General features: G+C 39.0%; 1 protein-coding gene across 1 annotated transcript; it reads right to left on the bottom strand.

Annotated features, from left to right (window-relative positions):
• Positions 1-280: 280 nt before the first annotated feature.
• On the bottom strand, positions 281-15956 carry LOC137856473 (granulocyte-macrophage colony-stimulating factor receptor subunit alpha-like). The gene is made up of 12 exons (XM_068681901.1): positions 15798-15956; positions 13839-13932; positions 13525-13658; positions 11320-11446; positions 10078-10207; positions 9803-9978; positions 7717-7856; positions 6150-6188; positions 5025-5154; positions 3388-3484; positions 1922-2003; positions 281-751 (listed from the first exon to the last, which is right to left on the bottom strand). The coding sequence occupies exons 2-12, from the start codon at positions 13921-13923 to the stop codon at positions 680-682; spliced, it is 1212 nt and encodes a 403-aa protein (XP_068538002.1). The 5' UTR covers positions 13924-13932; positions 15798-15956; the 3' UTR covers positions 281-679.
• Between the last annotated feature and the right edge of the window lie 528 nt (positions 15957-16484).

The raw sequence follows: 16484 nt of genomic DNA, 5'->3' as shown, positions 1-16484 counted from the left end.
AGTAAGCAGTAAGAACAAAAAGAGCTGGATACCAGCAGGTGGGATACCAGAGAAGATTCTGGGCTGCTATCACATTAATGGTGGCCAAGCCCTTAACACGTAAATAACACAAGTTCTCTGAGATTTCTGTTGATTACAGACCATCACTCACTATGCCATCCAGTTTTTAATCCCATTCTTAATTTTCAAGTTGCCTATATGTATTTTAAGAGATCTGAGGAAACTTCAAGTATGAATAGGCATATTCTTGACTAGAACAATATCATTCAGCAGACAGGACTCTCAAAAAAAAAAAAAAAGTTTATTAATCTCAATGAACACATTCTTTGTAATATACGAAAAACAAAACAAAACAAAAAACACCATTGTTTTTCTTTAAACAAATTGAAATGTAGATGAAACTTCTTTACTGAAATATTTAAATCATATTCACAAAATGGAAGATACACAATAAGGGCAGTTACACTAACAGTTAAAGTCAGCCAAAATTAGAAGAAAATACAATAGCATTTCAAAAAATTACATGTGAAGTAATCTTCTCTCTTGGCTGTACTACTGTTTTTGCCAAGAAAAGGAAGTAAGTGAAGAAGGCCCATACATTATTATTCCTGAATTTCCACAGGGACATACAGTTACCTGAGCTGAGAAATACACTTTCAGGTTCCTCATTTTTTCTTTGTTATTTTACTAATTCAGCAACTAAAATCTGTTCATTTTCAGATGTTATTGACTGCATTTTGCACTCCACCAGCTGAGAGGAAAATAAAAACTTTCATTAGTTTTGTACATGTGGATAAGTTAACTCTACTAACTTGTGTGTAATTCTGACAGTATTTCAACTTCTGTTGCATATTTTATAAAAATAATTCACTTCTTAGTTCTTTAGCCAATAAGCTTTCCTTAGAAAGTCAAAAAATTGACATTTCAACATTTCTGTAATGCTGACACATGGTTTTTAGCTGGCCTGGAAGTGGATAGGGAGAATGTGCTTTTTCTCCAACACACCACAGATTGGCATACCACAATTCATTTCTAAAGAATCAGAACAAAAAGATTAACTTTGTAAAGATATGCAAGTAGAAACATTGGCATGAAGCTTGGCTAATTGAGTGGACCATAAGAAACTATTAAATGTCACAGAAGAACCTGCTGGCCAAGAAAAAGGATATCTGGGTACAAGTGAACTGCTGGGCTGTATGTTTGTCTGGTCTGACAATTACAGTCTGCCCTATCATCTTACAAAATCCTGTTTTGCACTGTTTTCTGTGTCACTTTTTTTGCAGCTTGCTAACAAATTTTATTAAAGCTGAGATAGTGGGTCAGTGGACGATCCACACCCGGAATACAAGGTGAGATGATGACTTGGTGGGAGGACCCAGAATCTGGGCACAAAGATCAGATGTGAAGGATTTGTGAATGTGAAGGATTGTGAATGCAGAGTGAAGGTGTGTGCACATCTAACTGGCAAACTTCAGCCCTGCACAGGTGGAAACAAAAAGTAAGACTGGGGTGTCCGTGACCCTGTTTATGTGATTGGTGTCAGCAATAATGTGGTACTGGTTAAGGTACCTGTGCTGATCTGTGTGACTGGCTATCTCAGTGTCCTCTGTGTGTGTGTTTGTGCATGTGTGTGCCTTGTATTGGGAAAATACACAGCCCTTGCTGCTGGCTGGACCTACCAATGGGAGCATCAATCCCTGTATCTGTTAGACTGGAGGGGGAGAAACCCTCTGGGTCTGGTAGGCCACTGCATTTGACTTCCCTTAGCAAACTCCCTGTTAATTTTCTCTCGTAATTCCTCAAAATATGGCAGAGGAAACATTTGTTCTTTGTGTTAAGTTCCTTACCATTTAAATAATACCTTTCAACCTTCAGTGAAGTATAGTATGCATTTCATATATTTAATATAAAGAAAGCCTACCTCTGGATTTATATCATGCTGTCCATTAAATGGATTTTTTGGCTTTGGGACTGGTGGAAATGCTGTTTTCCAATAATGAGTCCTGGAGGTCAAAAGGGATGGAATTAAAAGGAAAAAATAAGTATCTAGCATGTATCAAAACCATTGTGCCCAACTCTTATATTACTTTTCCAGGATAGAAGAGAAATGAAAACTATACATCATCACAGCACAGAATGAACACATATAAGGATAACACCAAGAATTTGGATGCTAATAGTTTTATTTTTGGTAAAAGATTCACTAATAGTTATTTTCTTCTTTGAAAGAAAAAGGAACTTCCTATTGTCCTCCTCTTTAAGTCACTGCAACCAGTGTAAAGTTAACATAAACATTTAAACAACTTGGAAGAACAGTATCTTCTCTGAATTACTGTATATTTCTATATGAAATGTATGATAAAGAAGATTAACCTTTTTCTTTCTTTTTCCCTGGCATAGTTTATTTCAAGAAACAACCTGCTTAGTTTTTGTGGTCTAAGATCTTATTTCGCTTGCTAGGACAATTTTAGTGAATGTTGCAAAATCTTTACTGTTAAGTATGATCAGCCTGTTGTGTGCAATAACTACATTTCAAGAAATCAGATTTGTTTTGCAGACTGTCTACATGTTGGTAGGCAGTCTACACTTGGTGCAGCCTCACCTTGAACACTGTGTGCAGTTCTGGGCTCCACAGTGTAACAAGGATAGTGAGACACTTGAATGCATCCAGGAGAGGGCAACATGTCTGGTAACTGCTGGAGGACATGTCCTATGAGGAGAGGCTGATGACACCTGATGCGTCCAGTTTCGAGAAAACGAAGCTGAGAGGTGATCTCATTGCTCTCTACAACTTCCCAAGGAGGGAAAATTGGGAGGTACATGCTGATCTTCCTTGAATGCCAGAAACAACCGCATCAAGGGAGGTTCACACTGGACATTAGGAAAAATTTCTTTACCATGACAGTAGTGAAACAGACTTCATAGCAAGGTGGTTGATGCCCTGTACCTGTCAGTGTTCAACAGTTGGGTAAAGCCCTTAATAATATGCTTTAACTTTTGGTTAGCCCTGAAGTGTTCAGGCAGTTAGATTAGATGTTTGTTGAAGGTCCCTTCCATCTGAACTATTCTGTTCTGTTCTGTTCTGTTCTGTTCTATTCTATATTCTATTCTATATTCTATTCTGTATTGCAGATATCCAGTAGCTGTACTGCTAATCTAAGTGATTGTATATAATTGCTCTCTGCCATATTGACAGAAGAGACCCTGGAAATATTTGTGTGGGTCACCCAAAGAAGGACATTGGGCATCACAATTACATTACCTGCCTCAAGACCACCATTTTGGCTTGGCTTCCACTACAGTGTGAATGGAACAGTTGCAACTATATCTCAAAGGCATCTGTACATTATTTATTTGTTTAAGAATTGCATCATAAATTAAGTTTACCTTTTGCAGAACAAAACTGTGAAAAAAACCACTAAGAACATTGCAACTGCCACCACTGATAAAATCCATATCAAAGAAGAAAAAATGTCTTCATTTCCTGAAAAAAACAAAAGTCATGAAGTATTTTTGTTAATGAAAAGCAATAGATGCACAGCTATGCCAAACATATCTTTGATGAGTGACTGCTGAATGTCAGTCTGAAAGGTTTCTCCTGGAATAAAAATCAACTCTTAAATTTAGCACCTTAACAGTACAGTTTTCTGGGACATATCAACATTGAACCTGTTTGTTAATCTCTAGCAGTAAGCAGGTAGGCACTCCACTTGCAAATGGATTACTTTTATATTGATTCCCAATGTTACTGCTAAGAGATGAACAAATTCTCTCTCTCTTCTTAATAAGATAAAATGAAAAATAATGTTTAACAGTCCTTTATATTTTTGTGTGTCTGCAGTTGTAGTGGGTTTACGTGGCAACGTTTTGGTAGTGAGGGGCTACCCAGGCTGGCATTTGTGAAAAGAATCCATAAGCTACCCTGTGTTAGATAAGAGCCAGTTTCTGCTGGCTCCAAAGGGACCCGCAGCTGCCCAGAGCTGAACCAGGGAGCAATGCTGGTTGGGCCTCTGGGAGAGCAGGTTTAGAAAAGGGAAAAAAAAAAAAAAAACAAACTGCTGCACAACAGCAGCTGAGAGAGGAGTGAGAGAACATGTGAGAGAAGCAGCCCTGCAGCCCTGAAGGTGAGTGCAGCAGGAAGGCAGGAGGTGCTCCAGGCAGGCAGCAGCAGTAGACCCGCTGTGGCCTGTGGAGAGGCCCCTGGTGGAGCAGGCTGTCCCCCTGCAGCCCATGGGTCCCACATGGAGCAGATCTCCACGCTGCAGCCCCCCCATGGGTGGAGGAGCCCCCGGTGGAGCAGGTGGATGTGGCCTGGAGGAGGCTGCGGCCCATGGAGAGCCCCCGCAGGAGCAGGCCCCGGGCCGGAGCTGCAGCCCGTGGAGAGGAGCCCACGCAGGAGCAGGGGGTCTGGGGGGAGCTGCCGCCCACCCGTGGGGGACCCGTGCTGGAGCAGTTTGCTCCTGGGGGATGGATGGACCCTGTGGGACGGAGCCATGTGGGAGCAGTGCTTGAAGAGCTGCTGCCTATGGACAGCCCCCGCAGGCTTAGCTGGGGAAGGACGGCATCCCATGGGAGGGACCCCACAGGGAGCAGGGGCAGGGAGTGACCATGAAGGAGTGCAGAGATGAAGTGTAACTACAGCCCCCATTCCCTGTTCCCTTACACAACTCAGGAAGAGGAAATAGGAGAGGGTGGACGAAGGGAAGGAAAATGTTTTTTGATTGTTTTCTTTTTACCTCACTTCTCTAGCTTGTTAGTAATGTGCAATAAATGTATCTGTTCTCCCTATGTTGATTCTGTTTTGCCTGTGATGATAATTGTAGAGTGATCTCCCTGTCCTTATCTCAGCCCTTGAGCCCTTTCCTTCCTATTTATTCTTCCTTTCCCTTTGAGGATAGGGAGTGAGAGAGTGGTTATGGTGGAGCTCTGATACCCAGCTGGGTAAGACCACCACTGCAGTACTGTGCAAGGTAGATAGTTCATAGCTAGGGGAGGTAAACCAATGCAAAGATTTTTGTTCTTACCAAACTCAACAGCTGCACTCCACTCCCCCCAGGCATTATTCACATAACAGTCATGGCCAGCTGCTCTGATTTTCACAAGGTACTTCTTTCCCATACTGTAACTTTGAAGTATGTGGCTTCTTTCAGTTTCCTTAAACAACAACAACAACAAACAGCAATTAAACTGAGTTTTTCTTTTTTGCATGTCTGTAATATGTAAGTTCCATTTACCATTGAAATTTCACAAGGTTATAAGAGAATTTCTTGTTAGAGCAGACTGCTGTTACAGAGCAAAAAATAAACTTGCATGTTTTTAAATATGTAATGGATATGTACCTATGTATCTTCTTTCAAAAATAGTTTGTTAGTCTGTAAATTCTTCTGTTCAGAAGCTTTTAATCTTTGACCTTGTAGCCTACAATTTCTTATGATATAGCCTGATTTATTGATAGTTTCCCTTGGCAAGTTGACAGAAGCAGAAAAATATCTTGAATAATCTCATAATATTACAGCTATTATATGTGATGTGAGTAATAAACTGTCTCTGTGCACCTCACTCACATTCATGAATCTTTGGATTATGACTCTTGAGGACAAGAATAAATTCCCATTCGAACGTGTAAAAATACTGCAATATGCAGTGTTACTAGAAGTTCCTGAAATGTGCTTACTCTGAGGTACTTTCAGGATAGCGAGGGGGTGTCCAGACTCCACTGGTTAGAAGAAAGTGCTGCGTACATGAAGAACAGCCCCCATTCAACAAAGCTTTTGTGTTCTCTGTGTTTCAGAAATGAAATTAAATTCCTAGGAGGTGTTTTCTGTGTTTCTTTTCTTTGTTGTTACTAAAGTGTAACTTCAAGTTCTGATCCAAACATTTGAGGGGCAAAGAGAACAATATAATGTAAAATGGATTTTTTTTTTTTTTCCCAAAGCAGTTGCAGAATAGTAATAAAGTTCTCTTTAAATGTGTGATAAATTACCTAATTATCATAATTATTTAGCAGTTTGACACTTCTAAGAAACTTATAATAATGATCCCATAAAACATAGGATACTGATGCTAAAGGCATTTACATACTATTTAATTTTCACAAATAACTATGAAACTAACATGCGATGCTGATAAATAGAAAAGTCAAGACTTACTTTTGTAAAAGTATGTACGACCTCTTCTCCAGAATTACCCTGTAAATTGAGAGAAAACCTTTATTATTATGATTGCTTGTTTTTTGTTGAGATGTAATTTTAATCTACCATGTCCTTTCTCTCAATTACTCTGTTACTTTCTTATCTACTTTGCAGTTTGTTCAGAGGAACTAACAATTTACCTAATGTTTAATTTCTGGTATATAATTCATCTGCAACGCCAATTTTATAGAGTAGCTAATTTTTCTTTGGAAATGTATTTATTTTCCTTACTACTAGAATCAAGAAATAATTTTTATTTCAGATTTGTGACTGAAGACAAACAAACCAGACCTGATCTGAATGAAAACTATAGCTTCATTGTTACACATAGTAGAAATTTTTTTATTTTAAATGTAGTATTTTATTTAAAATAAAATATGAGATTTTTTATTTTAAATGTAGTATTTATATTTTAAAATAAATTTTGCTGTGTTTAATTGCAAATGCTATTCAATAATAATAATAACAACAATAATAATATAATTATTATAGTATTAATTATTAATATATTGTAATAATAATATATATTATATATATTATTATATATAATAATTTATTATTATTATTATTATTATTATTATTATTATTATTATTATTATTATTATTATTATTGTCTCAGATGAGGTCTTAAAGAATTATGTATTGTTTTACTGTGATTTTTATGCTAAAGTTACACTGACTGGTATAAGCTTTCTTTGCTACAAAGGCAAAACGAGTCAGAGAAGTAATAATTTTTTGCAGCAGCTAGCTGGGATTGTGAAAAAAATCACTTCTGAAGTAGCAAGCCCCTAAATCTGAAGATTTGTAGTCTTTGGACTAAAGTTCAAATAAGAGAATTCCAATGAATTCCTTCAACCAGCATCTCAGTGGCTGTCTGGGAATAGTACAAGCAGGTTCTTCCTTCATAGTCGCTATCTGCCATCTTGTGGTCACTTGTGGCCACTTGTCTTGCAGTTTTTTTTTTTTTTTTTTTTTTTTTCCCGTGCAAAAAAGCATGTAAAATCAAGATCCGAACTTCACTTTCAGTAGCTTAAATGGTTCTACACAATGACCTGTGTGTGCTTAGTCACACTGCCTTTCTGCTTTCTCTCTTTTGTTTTCATTTAATTTAATATTATGCAGCTTCAAGTGTTAGACCAAAATGTGTGTTTCTTATCTATTATATCTAGTAAACTGTTTGCATTTTGAATATATAGAAATTTCAGTCCCCTCCACCAATTCGTATTCCTTAACTGGACGTCCATTTCTCCATCCAGTACTTACAGCCCAGCTCTACTGTTTCAAAAAGATACAGTCGCTACTGGAAAAAATCCAGTCCAGGATAGTTCTAGCAGGTCTCATTGAAATAAGTGACTTTTTTGAGTTCTGTCACAACTGAGAAAGGCACAACCACAAAGAAATATGGTGCTACATATGAGGAAGGCTACACCATATAAGAGAGAGAAATTTTCTTTTTACCCAAGTGTAGTAGAAAATAAAGTGTATGTATTAATGTTAAACGTAGATCAAGAAACTCTCCTCTTACCTTATATGTTATTTTGACTTCATATTTAAAACACCTGTCTTTATCTGAATGACTTATTTGGGGTCGTTGCCACTGAATTATGCAATCATTTTCTTTTTTGTCACAGTTGACAGTGACATTTGAAGGAGGCATGAGTTTTTCTGAAATGATACAGTCGAGAATTCAAATAATCATGTTATCTCTTTTTGCTTTGGTAGAAGAGAGTGCAATAGCAGGTAACAGCACTGTGAAGAAATGTTTATATCTATTTTTTTCTTGGGAACTCTGTTAGAAATAATTGAAAGACCAGAAGTCTCTAGATCTTGTCCATTGGATCAGAAAACAACAGGAAACAAACAAACAAAAAAACATGGAACATGACCAGGGAAGAACAATATGATGACAGCCCTAATGTAAGAAATCTGAAGATCATTTCATTTTCTAAGACTCCTTGCATAATTCTTCTGTTACATGAACTTATGGCTTGCTTGGTGTTGTGAACTATGCAGCTTATTCCCCCTCCAAAAGTAGTCATACAAATTTAACAATTCAGTTTTAAGAATCTAGAACTTTACAAATATATCTCCCCTAATTTCATAGGTGTGAACAAAAGTATTGCAGACCTTTGAATTTTGATCATCTCCAAGGACTTGATGGTTATTGTAACAGCAAACGACAAATAGTCACTGATGACTAAAAGGGTGATAAAAGGATGATAGAGGAAATAGTTTCAGTTACCTTGCACCAGTCTATACAGACAAAACTGGTTATTTGTGATGGGCTGTTTGGTCAAAGAACACTATTGTTTCATGTCCAAGGAGTACTATTACAGCTTGATTTCTTCTCTTTATAGAATGAAGCTTTGTCCATTTTTTGGAGGCAATACCAGAATCAGTAGGGCTTTGCCAAAAAGGCTTTGCCAATAGTATAAATAATTGCACAGGAAGCTTCCAAGTAGATCACCATATATGCAAGTGCATATGAAAACCTGAGCTGTTTTATACATGTTGGTTTCTTTAGTCAAGGGTGTCTGTCCATTCACGCTATCCCTACTGGCAATGAGAAGGAGGAGCAATTGCCCAAAGAAGCTTTTTCTGCAAAGTCTCTTCAGTTGAAATGTGTGAATTGCAATCTTCTACATACTGTGGATGCTGCTAGAGAAAGACTTAAATACAATTAGAGTAGATTGCTAAAGAAGCTGAGAGAGGCTGCAGCTGTGAAGCTTTTTTGCTGGCTTTCCCTCATGGCTGTTTTGCTTAGGGAATAGATTTTCCTGAAGAAGCTACAGCCTCTTACTTTTGACCCTAGGTCTAAAGGCATGACAGGGCACTTTCACAGGTGGTAAACGAAGTGAGTATAGTATAGTGAGAATAGAATAATTGCAAAAACATAATATGTGAAAGGACGTTTCAGGGCTTGCCTCAATGGATATTATTCTTAAATAAAAAACATTCTGTCCAATGATGCTTGTAAATGGTTAACTGCAGTCTGAATTGACATGTGGAAAGTCCATCAAAAGAAAATGATTACACAGGGAGTAAACTGGGGTAAAATTATGTAGCCAAGCACTGATCCTAGCCATAAGACCATTTTCAGAAGTTTTAAGTATAACAGAAAATGGTATGGAGGTCTGTAGTAAATGCAGTGATAAAGTCAATACTTATTGTCCTTTAGGTTAATAATCAACTAAATCAGTTGACAGTCTAGGCAACAAAAATTCACTATAGCTACATGAAGACATAAGTAGAGATTTCAACTGGAATTTTGAAACTCTGATACCAACATCAAATGTACTTGCATGCTCACAGTTTTTTTAGGTAAATGATTTCCAAACCAGGAAATCCTATCTCTCAACAATGTGAATTCTGTTAGGGTGTTTAGACTTCTCTGAACAGTTGTTTCTGAATGGTTCTACCTCCTCTTGTTGTACAATTTGAAATTCTATTTTTGCAGAAATTGAGGACAAGATCAAAGCTTTTCAAAGAAAGGAAAAGACTATCTTGTGGAGTGACAATTCTGAAATGAATTCAGTCTCCATCTCAGGGATGGATGCTCTACTACCCTTATGCAATAATGGAAATAAACCAGAGATAAATTATTTACTCACCAATTGTATACAGTTCGATGTACTTATCATAGAATCGGATCTGGGAGACATTGCTAGACCCATTCACCATGAAGTAAGCAGTTTTGTATTTAATCATCACATTTTGGAATCTACATCCCACGTGTCTGCCATTTTCATCTTTAATGTAAAGCTCACATTCTGTCTCATTATCATCTCTGCATATAACAAAATGTTTTAGTTAAAGGTGGGCAGCGGGCAGTGTAATGTGTTGAATGAGAATTCAGGCTTCCCAGGATTCAAGAAGGCTTACTTACCTTGATTTCTTCCAGTAGAGAAAATATTGGGTATCTCCTGGAGCATTCCTGCCTGCCTGCCAAGTGCAGTTCATGAGAGAAACATCATAAATCACACAGGAGAAGTTTTCAATGGCTGACCCCTTTTTGCCTGCAAACACAGCAATCTCTGTTAGGTTGAACAACTGTGTGAGTGCTCCAAGATGGAGGATCTTGGTGCGTGTTTAGATATGCTAAATACCTGCAACTCCAACCAATTAGTGCTAGGGTTAGTAATGATGGAATTCATTTTAGGTAGCAGCATTGGAAGATACTTGGACTGATATGAAAAATTTAATGTGGCTATATTCTCCAAATATACGATAACAGTTGTATTTGGTAGAATGAGGCTCAGGGAAGCCTATACTGCCATAGAACAGGCTGACACCCAAAGTGGCCACCATTGTGCTTTGAACTGTTCTGATTCAAAAGGACACACTGGTGTCCAGTGCTGCAGACTGAAATCTCTGCCTATCATCCTTAGGATCCTGCCATAGCATTTTTATTTGAGGGACGTTCTTCAGCATTCTGTCAGATGAATGAAGAGCAAGAGGGACTTCTCTGAGAACTCTAGAGAGGGAGAGAAGGTCAAATGCAGAGCTGTGAAGATTTTCCAGACTTCATGGAAGTGAATACGTAAACACCTGAGGTGTTCTCTGCAGGGATACCTTCTTATAGCTGGGATAAACACCAGGAACCTTCCCCAAAGGAGCAGATCATGTACCTCATTCTCTTAACACTCTTATATCTACTATCCCTCTCATACAAAGAAGGGTAGATTCAGTCAGAACTTTCATTATTTTGGATTGAACAAAGTGTTAGGCATAACAGCATGAGTTATGCTGTGACAAAATTTAAGGTATCATAGAATTCTCAAGAATTTAAAAACTACAGACACAAACCTGTTTCACCTTGATTTTTAATAGCATAGACATCTGAATGCAGTCAACAAAATATTAGCACAAACATTTAAAAGAGAATTAGGAATTAAAAAGATTGCACCAAGCAAGGCAGCGACTAAGGACTAAAGAATTATTGAGTTAGTTCTAGGAAACTCCTTTACTTGTCTAAGAAACATTGTCATAAGGGTGTGAACAGGAAGCTATCCATTTACAGGAAAGAATTTAGTAATGAAAGATTTTTTTTTTTTTGTTATTTATTTATTTATTTAACCCTCAGGCCATTGGAAGCAGGCAAATCCTCTCTCAAAGTCTAGTGTATTACCTCGAGGAATACATGTGCATATGCTTGAATATGTATTGTTGATGTTCACTGCTGTAACTGAAAAGTTTGCCCCGTTGTGCAGAGGAAACATTAGATTTCCATCAAATATGCAGGTCATGTCCACTGCCTGAAAAATGACATGCAGGTGGTTTATTTTCAGTTTTTTATCTAACAGTTTACATAACACTTCCTGCAGAAAGCTTGTGCTTGCTGTGTAACAGCGTGACCACTACAATAGTGAAGTAGGTACTGATGTCTCCCCATGTTTAAGAACCTCCTTCCCAGAAGTTTTGTGTAATGAACCTTTAACAGTGCAAGGTGAAGACACTGGCGCTTCCCTCCAGAAAATCTCATGACCGAACAGTGCCAGGAATAGAAGTTCCTCCCCTCTTTCCAACAAATCTATTGTACCTCCTCAAAATGGAGTGTATGCTCCTTCATAAGAATCAAAAGATGACTTCAATGTGCTTTACTCTCCTTTCAGTGACAAAGGGAGATACCCCACGAATGTGTGCCTGCATAAGGAGATGGCTTGAGGTTCATCTCCAGTAACATTACCTTTCTGAGTACCAGCAGACATTTTCAACAAGTCATATAGCTGCCTTGTCTGTGCAGCAGTGAAGGAGGACACAGATGTTAGCATCTGAGATGTATGAGATACACTGTCTTCAGGCAGGGCCTGTACCTCTCTAGTCACACCTGTCAGAGCTTAAAATACTACAATTTCCATGCTTTGATAGTTGAAATAAGGGTGATATAACCCTATTCTGATCTATGATTAGCAATACTGGTGATATAACTGCATGGAGTATTAAAAGAGTTCCCCAAAGCCAGACTTTTCTAGGAACTGCCTGCAGAACCAGTAAGCATGTATTTGACTTATTGACATACTTGTGTAGCATAACATGCTTACTCTCTATTAGTGCAAAATACAGCATCAAAAACAGTGGCTTCTGCTACAGTTCCTCTTTCTGAAACAACTTCATTTTAAAGATAACATACTCGAGATAGAGATAGAGATAGAGATAGAGATAGAGATAGAGATAGAGATAGAGATAGAGATAGAGATAGAGATAGAGATAGAGATAATCTAGAGATTTAGAGATAACCTACTCTATCACAAGAAATATTGGCCAGATAGACTTCAACATTAATGCAACTTTGGGATCTAGAGGAAGAGAGCTTAGTGAAGGCTGGAATAATACACGTATTCAAGAAAAAATAAGTGCAAGGGAACAACTTCATGACTTGCTTTAATGTACCTGTGCAGTTTGCAGAGGCTGGTAAAAGAGAAACTATTCTGGTTAACATGCATAGTAATTACCAAATAGGGAAAGGTTTAGCTTGCAATCTTCTCTGCATGAGAACTTCTGAAAACAGACTAAATCAGAAGCAGAAGTTACCTTCCTATAACGTCAGAACACTTCTCAAGTAATCCATTCACACAAGATTTGAGTTCCATGCCTCCTGTTATCAAAAGGTTAGATCTATAGTTTAAAAATCCAGTGTATTTCTCCTTTTTATCTATTTATATAGGTTAATAATTGCATCAGGCTAAGATGAGCATCTGGAACATGCTGACTTGCAGAGTGATCCAGAGTGCATGCCTTCCAAGAATGTCTAGCTACAGAGCTGCTGGCTGCTCAGGCACACGTTTTTTAAGGTCTTGGCTCTGTTGGCCTATACAAAGGTGCCTACTGCATTTGAAATACCCCAGACAACCTGCTTAGCTCCCACGAGCCATTCCAGAAATATTATCCCTTCACAGGCTTCTGTGTAACATCAGTCAGTCCCGAGCAGGTATATCACTACATTTCCAATGCCTTATTTTTAGGTAAGTCAGTCAGGACACATGTATCTAACTCAGTTTCTCCTCCATACTTTAAATACAGCATCTGTACAGCATGAGATGCCTCTCACTGAAGTTCCTCTGAAACCAGGAAAGAGGAAATCTTACACTTAAGTCTCATCAAGGTTCTGATATCCCAAGAATGATCTCAAGGCAAGAATTTCACAAGAATGGCCAGAGAGGGCAGACATATCTCAGTACAAAGATGGGCCTTAATAAAAACTAGAAAAAAAATGCTAAAACAGAGACTATCTTTTTCTAACCAAGAATACCTTTTTCAATTACTTAAAAATATGAAAGAGAAAGAACAAAGTGTAATGATTTATTTCTGTTAAAACTTTATATAGAAAATTTACCTTTATAATGGCCTTTTCATTGTCTGCTGCCACAGAACACTTGTACTCGGTGAAATTTGTACTGCTTATCCAACTCAGTTCCATTTTCCAAGGATTCAGTGTCAAATTTCTGATAGGTGGCTCTGGCATCTCCACTGAAAATATCACATAATAGGATCAGTAAGGTGCAGGATTGATGCTACCTATTTTTTTGGAGTGCAAAGGCTACTACCTATCAGGTCTAAGACAAAAGGTAACTGGAAGACAACTACCTGTAAAGAGAAGCATGCTACACCTCGTCTGGGAGGATGTCTGCATGGAAGTGTTCTACTCACAATCTGTGCATTGCCAGTCAATATACATCTGGGCGACCAGAAGCAGCCACTGGGTCATGAAGATGAGTCCAAGACAAGCAAGCATCTCTTCTTCCTTGGAGACAGAAAGCAGCAGAACTTGCCCAAGGTGAAAGACACCAGAGTGAATCACTGTCCCCTGAATTTGTCTGGTCTGATCTGCTCATGCTGCCTGCTTCCACACCATCTGCCCATCTCTCAATTACTGACCAAGAAAAGATTCAATAGACCTCTCAAACAGTCAGAGAAACATCCAAATAAATTGTAACAAAGTTAATGAAATTGTTCTTTTCTGCAAAAAAGCAACTTGTGCGATGATTTATAAAGCTGTTTATTTGGGAATCACTCTAGAAATGCATACACTTATGACTGCTGTCTTAAGGCCTAAAGATCACCTGTCTGGTGCATAGAAAGGTTAGGATGAGTGGACCTAAAGCATGTGAGTAAACATCTGCAAACAAAATCAGCTGCATATCAAAATCAGTCACAGCAGTATCATAGAATCATAGAATGGCTTGGGTTAGAAGGGACCTCAGATATCATCTAGTGCCAACTCTCCTGCCATGGGCAGGGATACCACCGACTAGATCAGGTTGCTCAGGGCCCCATCAAACATGGTTGTGAACACCTCCAGGGATGGGGCATCCACAGCTTCCCTGGGCAACCTGTGCCAGTGCCTCATCACTCTCTGAGTGAATAACTTCCTCCTAATCTCTAATCTAAATCTCCCCTCTTTTAGTTAAAAACCATTTCCCCTTGTCTTGCCATTATCTGATTGAGCAGAGTCGCTCTCCATCTTTTTTATAAGTCCCTTCTAAGTACTGAAAGGTTGCAGTGAGGTCACCCCGGAGCCTTCTCTTCTGTAGGCTGAACATCCCCAGCTCTCTCAGCCTGTCTTCATAGGAGAGGTGCTCCAGCCCTCTGAACATCTTTGTGGTCCTCCTCTGGACCTGCTCAAGCAGATCAACATCCTTCTTGTGATTGGGCCCACAGACACAGTACCCCAAGTGGGGCCTCACAAGGGCAGAGCAGAGGGGGACAGTCACCTCCCTCGCCCTGCCAGCCACTCCCCTGTTGATGCAGGCCAGGATGCAGTTGGCCTTCTGGGCTGCAAGTGTGCACTGCTGGCTCCTGTTTTGCTTTTTGTCCACCAGCATGCCCAAGTCCTTCTCTGCAGGGCTGCTCTCAATGAGTTCTTTTCCCAGTCTGACTTCATGTCTGGAACTGGCATGACGCAGGTGCAGCACCTTGCACTTTGACTTGTTGAACCTCATGAGGTTCACATGGGCCCAAATCTTAAGCTTCTCCATGTCCCTTTGGATGGCATCACTTCCTTCTGTTGTATCAGCTATACCACTCAGCTTGGTGTCATCTGCAAACTTGCTGAGGGTGCACTTGATCCCACTGTCTATGTCACTGGTAAAGATATTAAACAGTACCGGTCCCAGGACAGACCCCTGAGGGACACTATTCATCACTGGTCTCCACTTTGACATAAAGCCATTTTCAATATCAGTCAGCTCTCATTTCCCATTGATCAGTAAGTTTGGTGCTTATGTTGCCTCGGAATAGTTTATGTACTTTCAAGGATATTTTTGAGTACGTGCATAAAAGTGAATTCAGTAGGAATATCTACTTTTACTACAAATTCAGTGCCAAAACTAGAGAGAGCATAAACCATATGGCTGGGAACTTTCTTAGCAGGCAGTAGGTCCTTGCAAAAAAACTTCATTCAACTTAGCTCCGCATATTTCTTTGGCAGCTTTTAAGATTTTGCCTGGGATATTATCCCTCCAGCCCTGGGCTTCCAGTATCTCTCCTAGAGCCTTACCAAATACCACTACAAGAAAGAAAACAAACAAACAAAAACAAACAAACAAACAAACAAGCAACAAACAAACAAACAAAAAACCATAACACACAAAGATAAGACGAACCTACCTTGTATTTCAAAACTTCTTTGTCTCACTTATTTTTGTATCATAGCCTCGAGGCTCAGAGAAGATGGAAAGACTTGCAGTTGAAATGGTTGTACAGTTACAAATAGGGCTGTCTCACTTGTTACTTGTGTTTTAGAGAACAGTCCTACCATCGGAAGTGTTGCAAGATAGAATGTTCATCACTTCCTTCCTGATTCTTACCAAATTAATGCAACTGTAAAAGTCACAATTTCATTAAACTCAAGCAAGCAGCTAGCTTGTTAAATTTTCTGTTGTATTGAGTCCATTTGTGCTAGGGAATCCAATAAGTACATAACAAATTTCTTTTACAGATATATATGTCTTGCTCTTTGTAGTGGGCTTGTGTGGCAACATTTTGGTAGCAGGGGACTACATGGGATAGCCTCTGTGAGAAGAATCCAGAGGCTGCCCCATGTTAGATAAAGGCCAGTTTCTGCTGACTCCTGACTTCTGCTGACCCACTGCTGCCCAGAGCTGAGCCAATAAGAGATGTTGTTTTGCACCTCTGTGAGACCATACTTAAGAAAGGGGTAAAAAAAAATGCTGTACAACAGCAGCTGGAAGAACAAGGAGTGAGAACCAGCCCTGCAGACCCACAGGTCAGTGCAGCAGGAGGGCAGAAGGTGCTCCAGGCAGGCAGCAGCAGTAGACCCGCTGTGGCCTGTGG

Source organism: Anas acuta, chromosome 1, assembly GCF_963932015.1.
Source record: "Anas acuta chromosome 1, bAnaAcu1.1, whole genome shotgun sequence".
NCBI lineage: Eukaryota > Metazoa > Chordata > Aves > Anseriformes > Anatidae > Anas > Anas acuta.
The sequence above is the reverse complement of the archived record's forward strand: the minus strand, read 5'-3'. Positions and strand labels throughout refer to the sequence as shown.